We start from the raw sequence: 15,894 nt of genomic DNA, 5'->3' as shown, positions 1-15,894 counted from the left end.
CTCCATTGGGCTGCCCCGTGGTGGGCCTTGTGCTCCTCACCAGGATCATCGCCTGCTGGTTGATGAAGTTCTGCTGCTCACGTGCCAGCTGCCTCGAATCCACACTGGGAAGCACGGGCTGTGGCAGCGGTGGCTGGGGGGGCACCATCATAGCTGCGAGTGTGGCAGGTAGGGTGGGAGGGGTGAGCATCAGGATCAATCCCGGAGTCCTCTGCCTGCTGGGCCCCTGGAGGGCCCCTCCCTCTTCCATCCCTTACCTGTGAGGGACCCTGGTACCCAGGGCCAGGCTTACCTGGCATCATGGGCATGGGTGCTGGCATCATGGCTGGCTGGTATCCTGGCATCTGCATCATTCCCGGGTACACTGGGAAGACAGGTCTTCCCAGGTGAGTTCTTTCCTCACCCCCAGATCCCCACCTCCTTCTAGTTCCAGACAGAGATCATCCAACTGGGATGCTGGCCCAAGCTGCCATCCCAGATGTCTGGGAGAGGGATTCCCAGGCCATGCCTCCCCTGCTGTTGAGTTCTGGGCCCCGCACTCACCCATGGGGTAGCCGCCTTGGTGCATGGGCCCAATGGAGCCCCCACCCTTCATGCGACTGCTAAGAGCCCGGCCTTGCTCCAGATCCTGAAGGGCAAAGGTCACAGGGTCAGAGCTAGAGTTCTAGGGGACGTGGGAAGGGTAACAGAGGCCCCACTGGGGTAGAGCTCAGCGGGTATTTGTGTAGGACACTTACACTGAGGCCTGGGGAGAGGACTGGCTCAAAGAGGTGGTCTAGGAAGCCATCCAGACTCCCTGAGGTCTGGGATGTGCCTGCGGGACCAGAGGAGGTTAGTGTCACCAGGGGGTTGGGGTGGGGATTGGAGGTGCTTCCTGCACCCCCGTCCCCAGAACTCTGCCAACCCCAGTGTGCCCGCTCTGGCCTTACCTGTGTGGCTCCTGCCAGGCAGTGTTGGGGCTGGGCCTGGAGGGGGGCCCGGGGGCAGGGAGGGGGCCTGGACACCAGGGGCAGGGGGGATGTCATCAGCTCTGCAGGAGACAAGTATGTCCAGCTAAGGGGGTACCTTGGCTGGGTGTGGCACCCAGGCTGAGACAAGGTGTAGATGCCGCTGTGAGGGTAGACGCCAGGAAGTGGGAGAGGGGGAGGATGAGGCCCACGGCAGCACCGAGGACCCTAGGGTGCACAGGACAGGGACAGGAGCAGGCTGGAAGCAGGGATGCTGGGGGACACCTACAAGCCCTGGGGGCCGATGGGGTAGCTGTGGGAGTAGACTGGGTCCCCCAGGTCCTCAGTTTGGCCAATCAGGTCCAGCACAAAGTCACAGCCCGCCAAGTCCTTCCAGGAGTCCCCAGAGTGCAGTGACACAGACCAGCCACGGGGAGGCGACTCCAGACCTCTAGGAGGGACCAGGATTTCCAAAGGGCAGTTAACTTCCCCAAATGGTTATAAGGACAAGGGTGGGTCGAGGAGCTGCAGGAGGGGGCAGGAAGCTGGATGAAGACCCCATGGGTAGGGGAGAGGGAGAGGGGATCCTTTCACCTAGATAGGACTCTGAGTGTTCACTCATTTATTGATCAGGTCATTAGAATCTGGGTGCTAAGTACCGTTTCTACTGCTCCCCATGCCCACTTACCCTACAGGGAGCAGGCTTTGGCTCTGGGCCTGCAACAACTGCAAGAGGCCCACCATGGGAGGATGAGGATGGGACCCCCACCCCCAGGTGCCCCCGCACCTGCTCTGCAGGATCCAGCCAGCCAGCTGCTCCCCAGTGGTCCAGGACTCCACCTCAGTTGAATAGCACTCGTCTGCATGGACAAGGGTAGAGTTGAGTGAGGGGCAGAAAGTCGACCCTGAACAGAAGGGACTACTTTCCCCAAATCCAAAAGCAGACAGAGGGGAGACCAGGGTCGTGTTGGGGCAGGAGTGGGGGCAGCCATTGGGTGGAAGTGGGTCCTGGGTCCAGGGGAGGGTGAGGAAGGGGGCAGGGTCTGGGGAGGCCAGAGCCAGACATCACCACTGAACGTAGAGACATCCAGTGTCATGCGACCCCGCCGCCATCCAGCCTTCCACTCAAGCTGGGTAGGGGGGTGCTCCCGTGCAGCCCCAGGGGCCAGCCGTGTCTGCTCCAGGGCTCCTAGCAGCTTGTGCTGGCACAGAGCCGCCATGCCTTTGGGGGCCTGGTCAGACACGAATCTGTGGAGGACAGCACGGGGCTGCTGTGGTAGCAGGCGGATGGGAGAGGGCCAGTTTGCTGATTCCACTGTTGAGCCCTCCCCCTCGGGGCCCCTTACTTGAGCAGTGGCTTCTGCAGGGCTGGCATTGGGGGGAAGGCACTGAGCAGGACAGCCATGAGGGCCCAGCCGCGCTGGCTCTGCTGCTCATCTGAGTTGTGCCAGAGCTGGGCCACCAGCTGGCTGAAGAGCTCGTCCCGCAGGCCCGGCCGGCGCAGGCCTTGCCGCACCAGGTACGTGCCCAGCGTCTGCTCCTGCCAGGGTGGTAGGGACCCATCCTCCAGAAGCCACAGCATCTGCAGGACAGGACACGCTGGGGTCCATTCATCTAGTTGGACAGCACCCAGGGTCCGGTCCTTGTCTGGGCCCTCCTTGTCCCGGCTCCACACTGTCACTTACCACCTTGTTGATGTCCAGGGCTCGCTGAGGGTTCTCACCATCCAGCCGGGTCAGGGGTTTGGCCAGGGGCTGGCCGGGGCTGGGCAGAGATGGCTCCTGGGAGGAAGGAGGTGAAAGCACCTGGGTAGGAGCTGGTTCCTGCTGACCCACAGGAGGCAGTCCTGAGGGATCCTCTGGGAGACCCACCCCAGCAGCTGAGCTGAAGCTGGAGCCGGGCTGGCAAGAAAGCCATCTTCAAAATGGATTTATAATTTCTTCTTCTTATTATTTTTTTTTTTTGTAGATACAGAGAAGATAGAGATGCAGAGAGAAAGTGAAAGAAATCATAGCACCAGAGCTTCCTCCAGTGAGGTGGGGCCAGACTCATAACTGGGATGTGTACATGGCAAAGCAGCACACTAGCCAAGTGAGGGTTATTGTTACTGTTTTGTAGTTGTTGTTTTGCCTCCAGGGTTTTCTCTGGGGATCAGTGTCATACTGCTCCTGCCAGCAAATCCCCCCCCCTTTTTTTCTTTTCATTCACTAGGACAGAGAGAAATTGAGAGAGGAGGGGGAGAAAGAGAGAGAAAGATAGACACCTGCAGACCTGCTTCACCACTCGTGAAGTGTCCATGCTGTAGGTGGGGAACAGGGACTCGAACCTGGGTCCTAGCATGGATCCTTGCACTTAGTACTATGTGCACTTCACCAGGCATGCCACTGCCCACCTCCACCAAGGGAGCTATTTTGCTTGCCTTCTAAAAATGGATCTGAATACACAAGCACAGACTACTGTATTTTACTGTTAACTGTAAACCATTAATCCCTTCAATAAAGAAAAAAAAAGATCAGAAGTAACCTGAGTAACAGCACTGCAGGGGTGCATAGGACTTGCAGCACGAGGTCCTGAGCTCAACCCCTGGCACCATGTACACCAAGAGTAATGCTCTGGGGACCAGGTGGTGGCTCACCTGACTGAGCGCACAGATTATTATGTGCAAGGACCTTGGCTCGAGCCCCTGCTCCCCAGTTGCAGGGGGGATGCTTCACAAGTGGTAAAGCAGGCCTGGAGGAATCTATCTTTCTCTCTCCCTGTCCATCTCCCCTGCCTTCTCAGTTTCTCTCTGTCCTATCAGATAAAATAGAAAGTAAATTAGGGAGCCAGATGGTGGCATAGCTGGTTAAGCACTCACATTACAGTGAACAAGGACCCAGGTCCCCACCTGCAGGGGGAAAGCTTCATGAGTGCTGAAATAGGGTTGCACGCCTCTCTCTCTCTGTCTCTCTCCTTTTTTTTGTTTTTTTTGCCTCCAAGGCTCAGCACCTGCACCACGAATCCACTGCTCCCGGAGGCTATTATTTTCCCTTTTGTTGCCCTTGTTGTTTTATTGTTGTGGTGGTTATTAATAGTTACTGATGTCATTGTTGTTGGCTATCCAACAACAATAGGACAGAGAGAAAAGGAGAGAGGAGGGGAAGACAGAGAGGGGGATAGAAAGATAAACACCTGCAGACCCACTTCACCACTCGTAAAGTGACCTCCCTGCAGGCAGGGAGCCAGGGGCTCGAACCTGGATCTCTATGCCAGTCCCTACGCTTCACACCATGTGCGCTTAACCCGACCCCGTCTCTCTCCCTCTTTATCTTTCCTCCCCTCTCAATTTCTCTGTTTCTCCAATAATAAATAAATAATTTTTTTTAATTTAAAAAAAGAGAGGAAATTGAAAAAAAGAAAGAAAAAAATGGGGGGCCGGGTGGTGGTGCATCTGGTTGAGTGCACATGTGACAGTGCACAGGACCCAGGTTCGAGCCCCCAGTCCCCATCTGCAGGGGGAGAGCTTCACAAGCGGGGGAAAGCTTCACAAGCGGTGAAGCAGGTCTGCAGGTGTCTTTCTTTTTTTCTCCCTATCTCCCCTACCCTCTCGATTTCTGGCTGACTCTATTCAATAAATAAAGATAATAAAAAATTAAAAAAAAAAGGGAGTCGGGCTGTAGCGCAGCAGGTTAAGCGCAGGTGGCGCAAAGCACAAGGACCGGCATAAGGATCCCGGTTCGAACCCCGGCTCCCCACCTGCAGGGGAGTCGCTTCACAGGCGGTGAAGCAGGTCTGCAGGTGTCTGTCTTTCTCTCCCCCTCTCTGTCTTCCCCTCCTCTCTCCATTTCTCTCTGTCCTATCCAACAACAACAACAACAATAATAACTACAACAATAAAACAATAAGGGCAACAAAAGGGAATAAATAAATAAAATAAATATTTTTTAAAAATTTAAAAAAAAAAGAAAGAAAGAAGAAAAAAAATGGTTGCCAGAAGTGGTAGATTTGTAGTGCTGGCATGGAGCCCCAGCAATAACCCTGGAGGTAAAAACAAAATAAAACAAAAACAAAAGTCTGCTCTGGCATGCTCTCATTCCTTATTTCATTAATTGTATATATAAGGTCTTATATTATAAGAATATAATTTTTTACCAAAGCACTGCTCAGCTCTGACTTCCAGTAGTGCTGGGGAATTGAACCTGGGACCTCAAAGCCTCAGACATGAAATCATTTGCATAGCCATCATGCTACTCCTTGACCCCAACAGAAAGTATCTTAATACTCTTTCAAATTAGGAAACTGATGCCGCCACATGCATAAAACATGGAGAAGGATAAACGATCGCATATTTTACTGACAGACATAACCAGCTAACACTTGAAACTTCCTTTCCATTCAGTTACTTGGTTTGTTTTGCTGTCATCGCCAGGACTTCACTGCTCTGGGTCAACTTTTTCAGACAGAAAGAGACAGAGGGAGAGATGCCATAGGCCAGGGCTTCCTCCAGTCTGGTGAGGGCTGGGCTCGAATCTGGGCCAAGCACAGGACAAAGCAGGCACACTCTCCAGGTGACCATCCTGCTGGCCCCTGGTCTCACTTTGTCTGCAAACTACCTAGAGTACTGCCCCTCACCAGTGTTGTTTTGTACAAAATTGGGACCAGGCTTTAGGTGCATGTTTGAATCCCACTTCTTGAAAAGAAAAAAAAAATTTTAGAGTTGGGGATTTTGCATAATGGTTATGCAAAAATATTGCCATGCCTGAGGCACTAAAGGTCCTAGGTTCAATTCCTAGCACCAGCATAAACCCAGCTGAGGAATCATAAATAATATTTGCTCAAGGGGCCAGGTGGTGACACACCTGGTTGAGCACACATGTTACAGTGCACAAGGACACAGGTTCGAGCCCCCATCCCCATCTGCAGGGGGGGAGGCTTCACAAGTGGTGAAGCAGGGCTGAAGGTGTCTATCTCTCTCCCTCTCTCTCACCCCCGCCCCTCTGAATTTCTGTCCCTATCCAATAAATAAATAAAGATAACAAAAAAAAAAACACTAAAGAAATTTGCTCAAAATAAACACATAATAAAAGGGTGGGGGTAGATAGCATAATGGTTCTGCAAAAAGACCTTCATGCCTGGGGCTCCAAAGTCCCAGGTTCAATCCCCTGCACCGCCATAAGCCAGAGCTGAGCAGTGCTCTGTTAAAAATAAATAAATAAATAAATAAATAAATAAATAAATAAGTAAACGGTGCTCTATTTCAGCAGATCCAAAGACTCAAGGGAGTGGAATGGGGGTGGGAAGGACAGGAGGGAATTGAAAGGGGTCACAGGGTGGGGGAGGAGGCAGACAGTTGTGCACCTGTGAGAGAGAACATTACAGGATCAAGGACCTGGGTTCAAGTTCCCCGTCTCCACCTGAAGAGGGGAAGCTTCCCAAGTGGTAAAGCAGTGCTGTGGGTATCTCTATTTCTCTCTCCCTCTCTATGTCCCCTTCCCTATCGAGTTCACTCTGTCTTTATCCAATAAATAAGAAAACAAAATGTGAAAAAAATAAAAAGAGGGGCTGAATAGTGGTGCACCTGGTTGAATGCACACATTATAGTGTGTAAGGACCCCGGTTCAAGCCCCAAGTGGCCACCTGCAGCCCGGAAACTTCACAAGTGGTGAAGCAGGTCTGCAGATGTCTCTCTGTCTCTCTCCCTCTCTATATCCTCCTCTCAATTTCTCTCTGACATATATGTACTTCTCCCCACCCCAGAACATTGCTCAGCTATGGGGGATTGAACCTGGGACTTCAGAGCTTCAGGCATGACAATCCTTTGCATAACCATTATGCTATCTTTCCCCTCCCTCTGTCTCTATCCAAAAATAAATAAGTAAATAAAAATATTTTTTAAAAGACGAAACTTTTTTTTTTTTTTTACTAGAGCACGCTTCAGCTCTGGTGCAGGGGATTAAACCTAGGACTTTTGGAGCCTTAGGCATGAGAGTCTTTTTGCATAACCATTATGCTATCTACCCTCTGCCCAAGACAAAACCTTAAAATTTAAAAATGAAATGAAAGGGGCCTGGGGACTCAGTAGCCTGTGTGGGAGGGAGGTGGTAATTTGGTCATTGGTGAAGTGTTCTGATATCTACCCTACAGAGATATGAAACTGTACCTCTATGATAAAAACAGCTCTATAAAGCAACATTTCCTCAATAAAGTGATTAAAAACAAACCCAGCTATTTTATTCTCGAGAGCGACCACACCGTCATGAATCCCTTGTATGTATTCAGCACCATAGCCTGGGCGGCGTCCCTTGATATCACATCTGTTTCAACGCCACGTTTCAAAGGTGGGCAATGCCACAGGTGTAGTAAGGGCGAGGCACCACTGGTCTAAGTAGCACAGCACAGCGACATGTCCAGGCCGAGCAGTGCAGCTGCATGAAGCTGCCCCCTCTGCCACACCAGTATTGTTTGGAACCAAACTGGGATTATGCTCTAGGCACATTTCCAAATACCATTTTTTGAAAAGAAAAAAACAAACTATTTTAGAGCTGGAAAGATAGCATAATGGTTATGCAAAAAAATATTTCCAGGCCTGAGGCTTCATGCCTGAGGCACCAAAGGTCCCATGTTCCCACACAGTGACAAGAGAGGGAGGAGAGGAAGAAAGGAGCACGAAACAGACACAGTTCCTCACACTTCTGTCGGTGTCAGCAGGGAGGTTTCTTGGAGGCTATACTCAGAGAGAGCTGAGGGCTGGGAGGCACACCTGAAAACTGGTGGAGACGAAGCTGGAGAAGGGGAAACGGTCGATATCTGGTGGGAGGGTCAGGCTGGGCCGTGCCGGCACTTCTGGGGGCATGGACTCAGTGATGCTCTCAGTCAGGGTGAGCTGATGGCCTGTGGGGAGCAGCAAGAGACAGCCCAGAAACTCAGAGGTGAGAACGCTGACTCTGGCCAAGTCCTCCCATCAGCCCAGCCCGCACTGCACAGTGCAGGGTTGGGGGAAGGCTCGCGGCAGAGCAAGGCCAGTCAGGACTCACCTTCTGCTGTCTTCAGCATCACGGCCAGCTCCGCCGGGATCTCCAGTCGCCCCAGCTCCTGACAGAGAGGAGCCAGGGACCGAGTGATAAGGGAATGGTCACAGGGACCCAGTGACCTCCTCACCCCCATGCTTCCCCTCCAAGGACCAAGGATTCTAATCCTGGGCACTCAGACAAAGGGAGACCTGGGACAGATTAGGGTGAATCATGGGCATGCCCACCCTCATCCCTGCTGGCACAATGATGCCGCTGGGGTATAGGACCCAAAGCAGTACCCCCGGGCCGCCTCCACTCTCCCTCCATCTGTGCCAGGTTCAGTGGGTTCTTGCCGCAGCAATACCCCTCCAGCTTCCCAGCCACGTACCATGCTTGGCATTTTCTTGGAGGTTTTGCCACTGTGCCAGTCACTGCAGTGCCCACGCTGTTAAGGGGAAGGCAGGAAGAGCTGGTGCCCCCGTGAGGAACCACCATAAGCCTCCTGGAGGTATCTCTAGCTGTGTCTTTGGCTCAGACCTCCGGTGGCCTGCTCCTGCCCGCAAAGCCACCAAGGCGCTCACCCGCCTTCGTGCTATGGGTGGCCCTGCCCTTCTCTCGGGACTCAGGGAAGAAAGCAGGAAGAAGGGAATGGTCCCAGGGGACAAAGTCCAGCCAGGGCGGGGCCAGTGAGGGGGCAGCATATGGGCACTGACCTTTGAGCTGCTTTATGGCCTTCACATTCGAGTCATCAGGCAAAAGAGGGGAACAGATAGGCTCTGAGGGCAGACTGAAGGGGATGGGCAAGCACCCCAGGCAGGAGGGGGCACAGTCAGATGCAGGGAGCAGGGGAAATACAGGGACCAAGAAAGGTGATACCCTCCTTGAAGGCCCAGCTTGCCCTGGCCAGGCAGAGAGAAACAGGAAGAACAAGGCAGCAGCGGTCCCTGAACCCGTGATCCTGGTGCCACTATCTAGCTGAGTGGACACTAGGGCTTGGTCCGCCTGGCCAGCCCAGTCTGCCTGGCTTCTACCCTGAGATCCCCAGAGACAGTCCCGCCCAGCCGCCCCACCTGCTGCCTCTGGCGGCTCCAGAGCAGGGGCCGAGCCACCAGCAGGATGGTGGTGAGCTGTCCCAGAGCTGCCCGCCGACGAAGGTACCGCTTCCTGGAGGCCGGGACAGGGTGGGGGCTGTGAGGAATCGCAACTGGTCCCTGGGCCTCTGAATCCTCCAGGCCAAGACACTGATGGGCTAGTGAAGACTCTTGAGTGTTTGCCAAAAAGCAGTGAGGAAAAGGACAGAAGGCTTCAAAAGCAGATGCGAAAACTGCTTAGTGTTGGGGGTAGCTAGAACCTTAGACCCCAGAGATGATGACCTGGCTTCAGGTTAGTCCCTCCTGTTCAGTCCTAAGTGACGATTCCTCTGTTTCAGTTCCATCACCCTTAAAATGAAGATCATTGCTGTGCCTGTCCTCACAATAAGAGCAAGTAAATAAAGAGATGTAAACGTTTAGAATATAGCCAGGGATATTATTTTTAATAATTAATTATTTTATTTTATTGGAGAGAGAAAAATTGAGATGGAAGGAAGAGAGAAGGAGAGAGAGAGAGAGAGAGAGAGAGAGAGACACCTGCAGCACTGCTTCACCACTTGTGAAGCTCTCTCCCTGTGGGTGGGGACTGGGGGCTTGAACCCCGGGTCCTTGTGCATTATAATGTGCATTCAAGTAGGTGTGCCACCACCTGGCCCCTAACATAGGGTATTATTATTTAAGAAGCAGAACTTCTGAAAATGAAAAAAAAAAAGTCACCAGGAATCTACTGGAAAGTTCTAGAAAAGAGAATTTGAACACCATCTGAGAATTCTGCAGATGTAAGAAAGACCAGGCTCTTCAAGGAAGGAGCCTTGAACAGAATCAACATTTCAAAATAAATCTAGCAGCCAAGGAAGTGGTACAGTGTGAGAGCATTACACCTCAGTGTAAGAGGTCCTGAGTTTGATCCCTGGTATCGAATGCATCACAGTGATCCTCTCTGATCCTCTCTTCTCTCACAAACCAGTAAATATTTAAAAATTAAATCTACGGGAGTGGGGCAGTGGCGCAGTGGGTTAAGAGCACGTGGCGCAAAGCGCAGGGACCGGCGTAAGGATCCCGGTTCGAGCCCCCGGCTCCCCACCTGCAGGGGAGTTGCTTCACAAGCGATGAAATAGGTCTGTAGATGTCTTTCTCCCCCTCTCTGTTCCCCCCCTCCATTTCTCTCTGTCCTATACAACAACAACATCAATCACAACAAGGGCAACAAAAGGAAATAAATATTTTTAAAAATAAAAAAAAGAAATAAAGTTCTGATACATATTACAATGTGGATGAACTTCAAGAACATCATTATTTTTTAAATTTTATCATCTTTATTTTTTATTGGATAGAGATAGCCAGAAGTCGAGAGGAAAGGGGAGACAGAGAGGGGAAAAGACAGAGAGACACCTGCAGCCCTGCTTCACCACTTGCAAAGCTTTCCCCCTGCAGGTGGGGACCGGAGGCTCGAACCTGGGTCCTTGAGCACTGTAACATGTGTACTCAACCAGGTGCACCACAAACCGGCCCCTCGAATATTATTTAGTGTAATAAGGCAGACACAAAAGGAAATACTATGTGAGTTAACTTAGAGGAAATATGTAGAGTGGTAAAAAGAATAAAGACGAGAGTATGGTGTGCAGATTAGGATGAAATAAACTGGTGCCTATCTTGGAGAAAAGTGAAAATGTACTCTTATGACAACAAAAATCCTGTAAATCAGCACTACCTCAATAAAGTGATATTAAAATTGGTGGAGAGAAAGAAAGAGAGAGATAGGAAATCGGAAGGAAGGAAGGAAGGGAGGAAGGGAGGATGGAAAAGGGAAAAAATAGAGAGAAAGGAGGTTACCAACATCTGGAGAGGAGAGAGATTAAGAAATATAGTCGCATGGTCTGGGAAGTAGCACAGTGGATAAAGTATTTGATTCTCAACCATGAGGTCCCGAGTTTGATCCCCGGCAGCACATGTACCAGAGTGATGTCTGGTTCTTTCTCTCCTCCTATCTTTCTCATGAATAAATAAATAAATTCTTAAAAAAAAAAAAAAGAAATATAGTTGGGAGTTGGGTGGTAGTGCAGCAGGTAAAGCAGTAAAGCACAGGTGGCACCGAGTGCAAGGACTGGCATAAGGTTCCCGGTCCAAACCCCCGGCTCCCCACCTGCAGGGGAGTCGCTTCACAGGCGGTGAAGCAGGTCTGCAGGTGTCTATCTTTCTCTCCCCCGCTCTGTTTTCCCCTCCTTTCTTGCTTTCTCTCTGTTCTATCTAACAATGATAACAACAATAATAACTACAACAATAAAAAAAACAAGGGCAACAGAAAGGAATAAATAAAATAAATAATTTTTTTTTAAAAAGAAATACCAAAGATTGAACCTAGATTCTCACACTTACAAAGCATTTGCTCTACCATTGAGCTGCATACCTGACTTTTGTTTCCTCCCTCTGGGGTGGAGGTGGGTGTGGAGGAGGGCTGCTTTTAAAAAGAATTCTTGCTGGGAGTTGGGCTGTAGCGCAGCGGGTTAAGCGCAGGTGGCACAAAGCGCAACGACAAGTGTAAGGATCCTGGTTCGAGCCCTGCCTCCCCACCTGCAGGGGAGTCGCTTCACAAGCGGTGAAAGCAGGTCTGCAGGTGTCTTTCTCTTCCCCTCTCTCTGTCTTGCCCTCCTCTCTCCATTTCTCTCTGTCCTATCCAACAACGATGACAACAATAATAATAACTATAGCAATAAAACAAGGGTAACGAGGGAATAAATAAACATAAAAAAATTTTGAAAAAGAAAGAATTCTTGCTGCAGAATAAAAACAGTGTAGAAAAGGGACCCCAAGAGTTGAGGTTTGTGTGGCCTTGACAGCTAAATGAGGTTGCTAGGATACTCAAGCAGAGTGCACCCATCAGGGTGGCAAAGTCCCGGAACCCAGGACTGAGGGGATGGCAGCACGGCAGGCAGGCAGATTTTCCTAGAGACCCTGCCCCCTACTTTGAGGATCCCAGTGGGCTCACCCTAACCCCACAGACCTGGCCTGGAGCCCTCGCACGCGCGCCTGCAGCCGAGGCAGGAGGCGGAGGCGCTGGTGGGAGATGCAGGCACGGAGGCCGCGGCGCAGGGTGAAGAGGGCCTGGGTGCGTCGCTGGGCCCAACACTGCTCCAGCTGCTGCCAGCCTGACTCCTGCAGCAGAACCTGGGAGCAGAGGCTTGGGCAGGTGGGTGTGTGGGAGGGGACAGAGGGCTGGGATACACCTCCACCGTGCTCTCCTCAGGCCTCCTCCCATAAAGTCAGACAATGAGCTGACTCTGACATCTGCCAACCCAGACCCATCCTCTGTCCTCACTACCCCCAAAAGATTTGTAAATCCTGTCTTCAGCCCCATTTATCCCCATTCATTCCTCTCTGTTTCCTGTCATGCTTGTCTCCTGCACCAGTTTTCACACACACACACACACACACACACACACACACACACACACACACACCTGGGTGGTTCCAAGGTGACAGAGGGGTGACTCAGTCCCCAGCACTTGGCTCAGCACAGTGCCACATCTCTCCCGATCACAGGAGTCTCCTTGCCCGTCTGTGCCCAGGACTTGAAATCTGCTCCCAAGACAGAGAGTGGAGTTTGGAACAAGAATAAATATTGAAAGAGTCCGTAGTGTGCCAGACACCCTGGGTGCTTTCTGTTTTTTTGCTGGGAAGATCAAGGAGACATGGTGAGGGAGTGGGAGAGGGTAGTGAGCAGTCGGAGGAGAGCTGAGAAGAGGGCCTCCTGGGAAGGTGGGTGCAGCACCCACTGAAGGAATTCCAGGAGGCCTTATTCGTCCTTCTTGGCTCTCTGGGGCTGGGCTCCTGGCTGTCCCCCCACTCTGGGACCCTACCTGGTCAGGAAGGCCCGGAAGGGCATGCGTACAGGGAAGTTGGCACTGCGGTTACACACCGCCTCCAGGACACCCGCCTGGTGCAGCTGCGCTGCCACATGAGTCACATCAAAGAGGCCTGGAAGCTGTGACCATGGGAGAGAGTCAGTGACAGCAGGACTGCAGGGGATAGAAGTGATGGGCAGGGGGTCGGGCGGTGGCGCAGTGGGTTAAACGCATGTGGCACAAGGTGCAAGGACCAGCGGAAGGATCTCAGTTCAAGCCCCCGGCTCCCCACCTGCAGGGGAGTCGCTTCACAGGCGGTGAAGCAGGTCTGCAGGTGTCTGTCTTTCTCTCCCCCTCTCTGTCTTCTCCTCTCTCTATTTCTCTCTGTCCTATCCAACAACGAACAACATCAACAATGACAATAATAATAACCACAACGAGGCTACAACAACAAGGGCAACAAAAGGGGGAAAAAATGGCCTCCAGGAGCAGTGGATTCATGATGCAGGTACCGAGCCCAGCAATAACACTGGAGGGAAAAAAAAAGTGGTGGGCAATGCAGACGGTGCGAGGAGGGAGAAGGGCAAAACCTCACCTCCCTCAGGGGCAGGGCTAGTGGGCCAGCCGTAGGACCAGCTGTGGGGGAGCTCACCTTTCCAGGGTTGGGGTTGAGGCACTGGATGAAATACACATGGCTCCTGATGGAGGAAGAGGGGGGTCGGTCACATGAGCACAGACCAATCCCCTCCCCACTCAGCTTTCTGGGTCCAGTGTGGGGGACGTGGCTCTCACCTGCCCAGCTGGGCTATGAGGTCCCCCAAGGACTTCTGGAAACATGAGGCCATCGTGGGTTTGCTTTGCTCTCCCCTAGCCTGGGGCTCCGCTTCCCGGAAAAGGATGCCCACCAGCTGTGGGGTGACAGGGTCCGTCTATGGCCCAGCCTGCCCCCCAACCCCAACCCCTGCAGGGGTGCTGTGAGCCCACCACGGTCCAAGGTGTCAGGAGGACATGCCCCAGGGGCAAGACCATCTGGGCAGGAAGGACAGAATGGAGAAACGCAGTGTGGAGGGATGGGGGTCCCCAGGAAGCTGGCTGGGGCACCTGCAGCTGGCTCTGGCCAAGCATTTCCACCATCTCTGGGTCAAGATAATCACGGTTTCTGTTTAAAAACTTGTGAACCTGCAGGAGACAAGGTGGGGAGGAGAAAGTCATCCAGAAGGAAAAACTGGGTGTGGTAATGGGTCCTTTTTATCAAAGAAACCGCTCTCTTCTGTTCTGAGTTAAAAGGCCACCTTTACCTCTTCAGCCAAGGAGACTGGGGGAACTGGAAGGTCACATGAAAAAGAGTGAGACACCAGGAGTCATGCGGCGGCACACCGGGTAGTGGAGCGCACACGTTACAGTTCACAAGGACCCAGGTTCAAGCCCTGGTCTTCACCTGTAGGCAGGAAACTTCACAAGTAGTGAAGCAGTGCTGCAAGTGTCTCTCTCTGCCTCTTACCTCCTCCTTTCCTCTCAATTTCTCTCTCTGTGCCCCCAAATATTAGACTGCATAACAAAATCAAACTTTTGTGACTCTAAAGACACTGCTTTTTATTAGGTAGAGGCCGGGGAAAATCAAGAGGCAGGAGAGACAGAGGCAGAGATAAGAGAGATACAACACTACAGCAACACTCCATTGCCTGGCCCTTATTATTTTTTTAATACTTATTTATTTATTCCCTTTTGTTGCCCTTTTTTACTGTTATTGATGTTGTTGTTGGATAGGACAGAGAGAAATGAAGAGAGGAGGGGAAGACAGAGAGGGGGAGAGAAAGACAGACACCTGCAGACCTGCTTCACCGTCTGTGAAGTGACTCCCCTGCGGGTGGGGAGCCGGGGGCTCGAACTGAGATCTTTCCGCCGGTCCTTGCGTTTTGCGCCACCTGCGCTTTACCCGCTGTGCTACCGCCCGACTCCCCTTATTTTGTTTTTAACCCAGAGTACTGTTCAGCTCTGACTTATAACTGCTGGAGACTGAATTCAGAACCTCCGATAAAGTTGTTTACATAATCATATGCTATCCTCCCAGCCTCAAGACAGTATTTAAGAGAGTAAACATTTGCAAATCTTATTTTGCTTTGCAGAATATCCAGATTATATAAAGGATTCCTAAAACTCAACAAGAACAAAACAATTCAAAACCAGGCAGGTGACTTGAATCACCGTTCTCTAAAAAAGACATTTGAGTGCCAACTGGAAGGTGGCATATAGGATAAAGCACTGGACTCTCAAGCATGAGGCTCTGGGCTTGAGCTCTAATATCACATGTGTTAGAGTGATGCTTTGGTTTCCCCTGCAAAGAAACAGGTAAGTATTAGGAGGAGGAGGAGGAGGAGAAATTACACACATGGTCAAGTAGTCTGTGAAAAGGTGGTCAACATCATTAATCATCAGAGAGAAGTCAATCAAAGTCATAAGGAGGTGCCACTTCATTCCCCCCCAGGGCTTCTTCTTCAGGGACTCTCTAGAGAGAGAACCCTCTGTTCCCCTGCTTTCCGTTCCTCTGGGTGTCTAGCTAGGAGTGGGGCTGCCATGTCAAGTGGTAATTGCAAGATCAGCTTTTGGAGGAAACTCCATGTTGCTTTCCTTATTCCCACCAACAATGTATGAGGGTTTCAGCTACATACATCTTTCCCGATACTTATTTCCATTTTTTAAAAGATATTTTTATTTGTTTTATTGTAATGAAGTGGGGAGGGGAGAGGCAAAGGAAGAGACCAGTGCACTGCTCAAATCTGGCTTGTAGTGGTGCTGGGGATTGAACCTGGCACTTTGGAGCCTCAGGAATGAAAGTCTTTTTTTTTTTTTTTTTAACCAGAGCACTGCTCAGCTCTGGCTTATGGTGGTGTGGGAATCGAACCTGGGACTTTGGAACCTCAGGCATGAGAGTCTCTTTGCATAACCACTATGCTATCTACCCCCACCTTGGAATGAAAATCTTGTTGCATAACCATTATGCTATTTCTCCTGCACTATTTTTCAT

General features: G+C 51.3%; 1 protein-coding gene across 3 annotated transcripts in view; it reads right to left on the bottom strand.

Annotated features, from left to right (window-relative positions):
- The window catches only part of MYO15B (myosin XVB), a 41,236-nt gene that overhangs the window by 13,909 nt on the left and 11,433 nt on the right, over positions 1 to 15,894 (bottom strand). For 2 of the 3 annotated variants that reach the window (XR_009552933.1, XM_060202755.1), the window contains exons 16-34: positions 13,971 to 14,048; positions 13,662 to 13,777; positions 13,522 to 13,567; positions 12,885 to 13,009; positions 12,486 to 12,606; positions 12,029 to 12,205; positions 8,325 to 8,381; positions 7,961 to 8,018; positions 7,687 to 7,817; positions 2,633 to 2,728; positions 2,294 to 2,529; positions 2,017 to 2,195; positions 1,735 to 1,807; positions 1,237 to 1,398; positions 930 to 1,030; positions 738 to 814; positions 544 to 628; positions 293 to 364; positions 41 to 153 (exon numbers count right to left, since the gene is read on the bottom strand). Coding sequence is in view for 2 of the 3 variants with exons in the window: in XM_060202755.1 (XP_060058738.1) it covers positions 41 to 153; positions 293 to 364; positions 544 to 628; positions 738 to 814; positions 930 to 1,030; positions 1,237 to 1,398; positions 1,735 to 1,807; positions 2,017 to 2,195; positions 2,294 to 2,529; positions 2,633 to 2,728; positions 7,687 to 7,817; positions 7,961 to 8,018; positions 8,325 to 8,381; positions 12,029 to 12,205; positions 12,486 to 12,606; positions 12,885 to 13,009; positions 13,522 to 13,567; positions 13,662 to 13,777; positions 13,971 to 14,048 (2,103 nt within the window). In the remaining variant the exon portion in view is untranslated. The remainder of the gene's footprint in view (positions 1 to 40; positions 154 to 292; positions 365 to 543; positions 629 to 737; positions 815 to 929; positions 1,031 to 1,236; positions 1,399 to 1,734; positions 1,808 to 2,016; positions 2,196 to 2,293; positions 2,530 to 2,632; positions 2,729 to 7,686; positions 7,818 to 7,960; positions 8,019 to 8,324; positions 8,382 to 12,028; positions 12,206 to 12,485; positions 12,607 to 12,884; positions 13,010 to 13,521; positions 13,568 to 13,661; positions 13,778 to 13,970; positions 14,049 to 15,894) is intronic. The other variant, XM_060202754.1, reaches the window with a different exon arrangement.

The sequence above is a fragment of the Erinaceus europaeus genome, chromosome 12 (genome assembly GCF_950295315.1).
Source record: "Erinaceus europaeus chromosome 12, mEriEur2.1, whole genome shotgun sequence".
In the NCBI taxonomy this organism is placed as follows: Eukaryota; Metazoa; Chordata; class Mammalia; order Eulipotyphla; family Erinaceidae; genus Erinaceus; species Erinaceus europaeus.
Note: the sequence above shows the minus strand (reverse complement) of the source record. Positions and strands in the feature narration are given on the sequence as shown.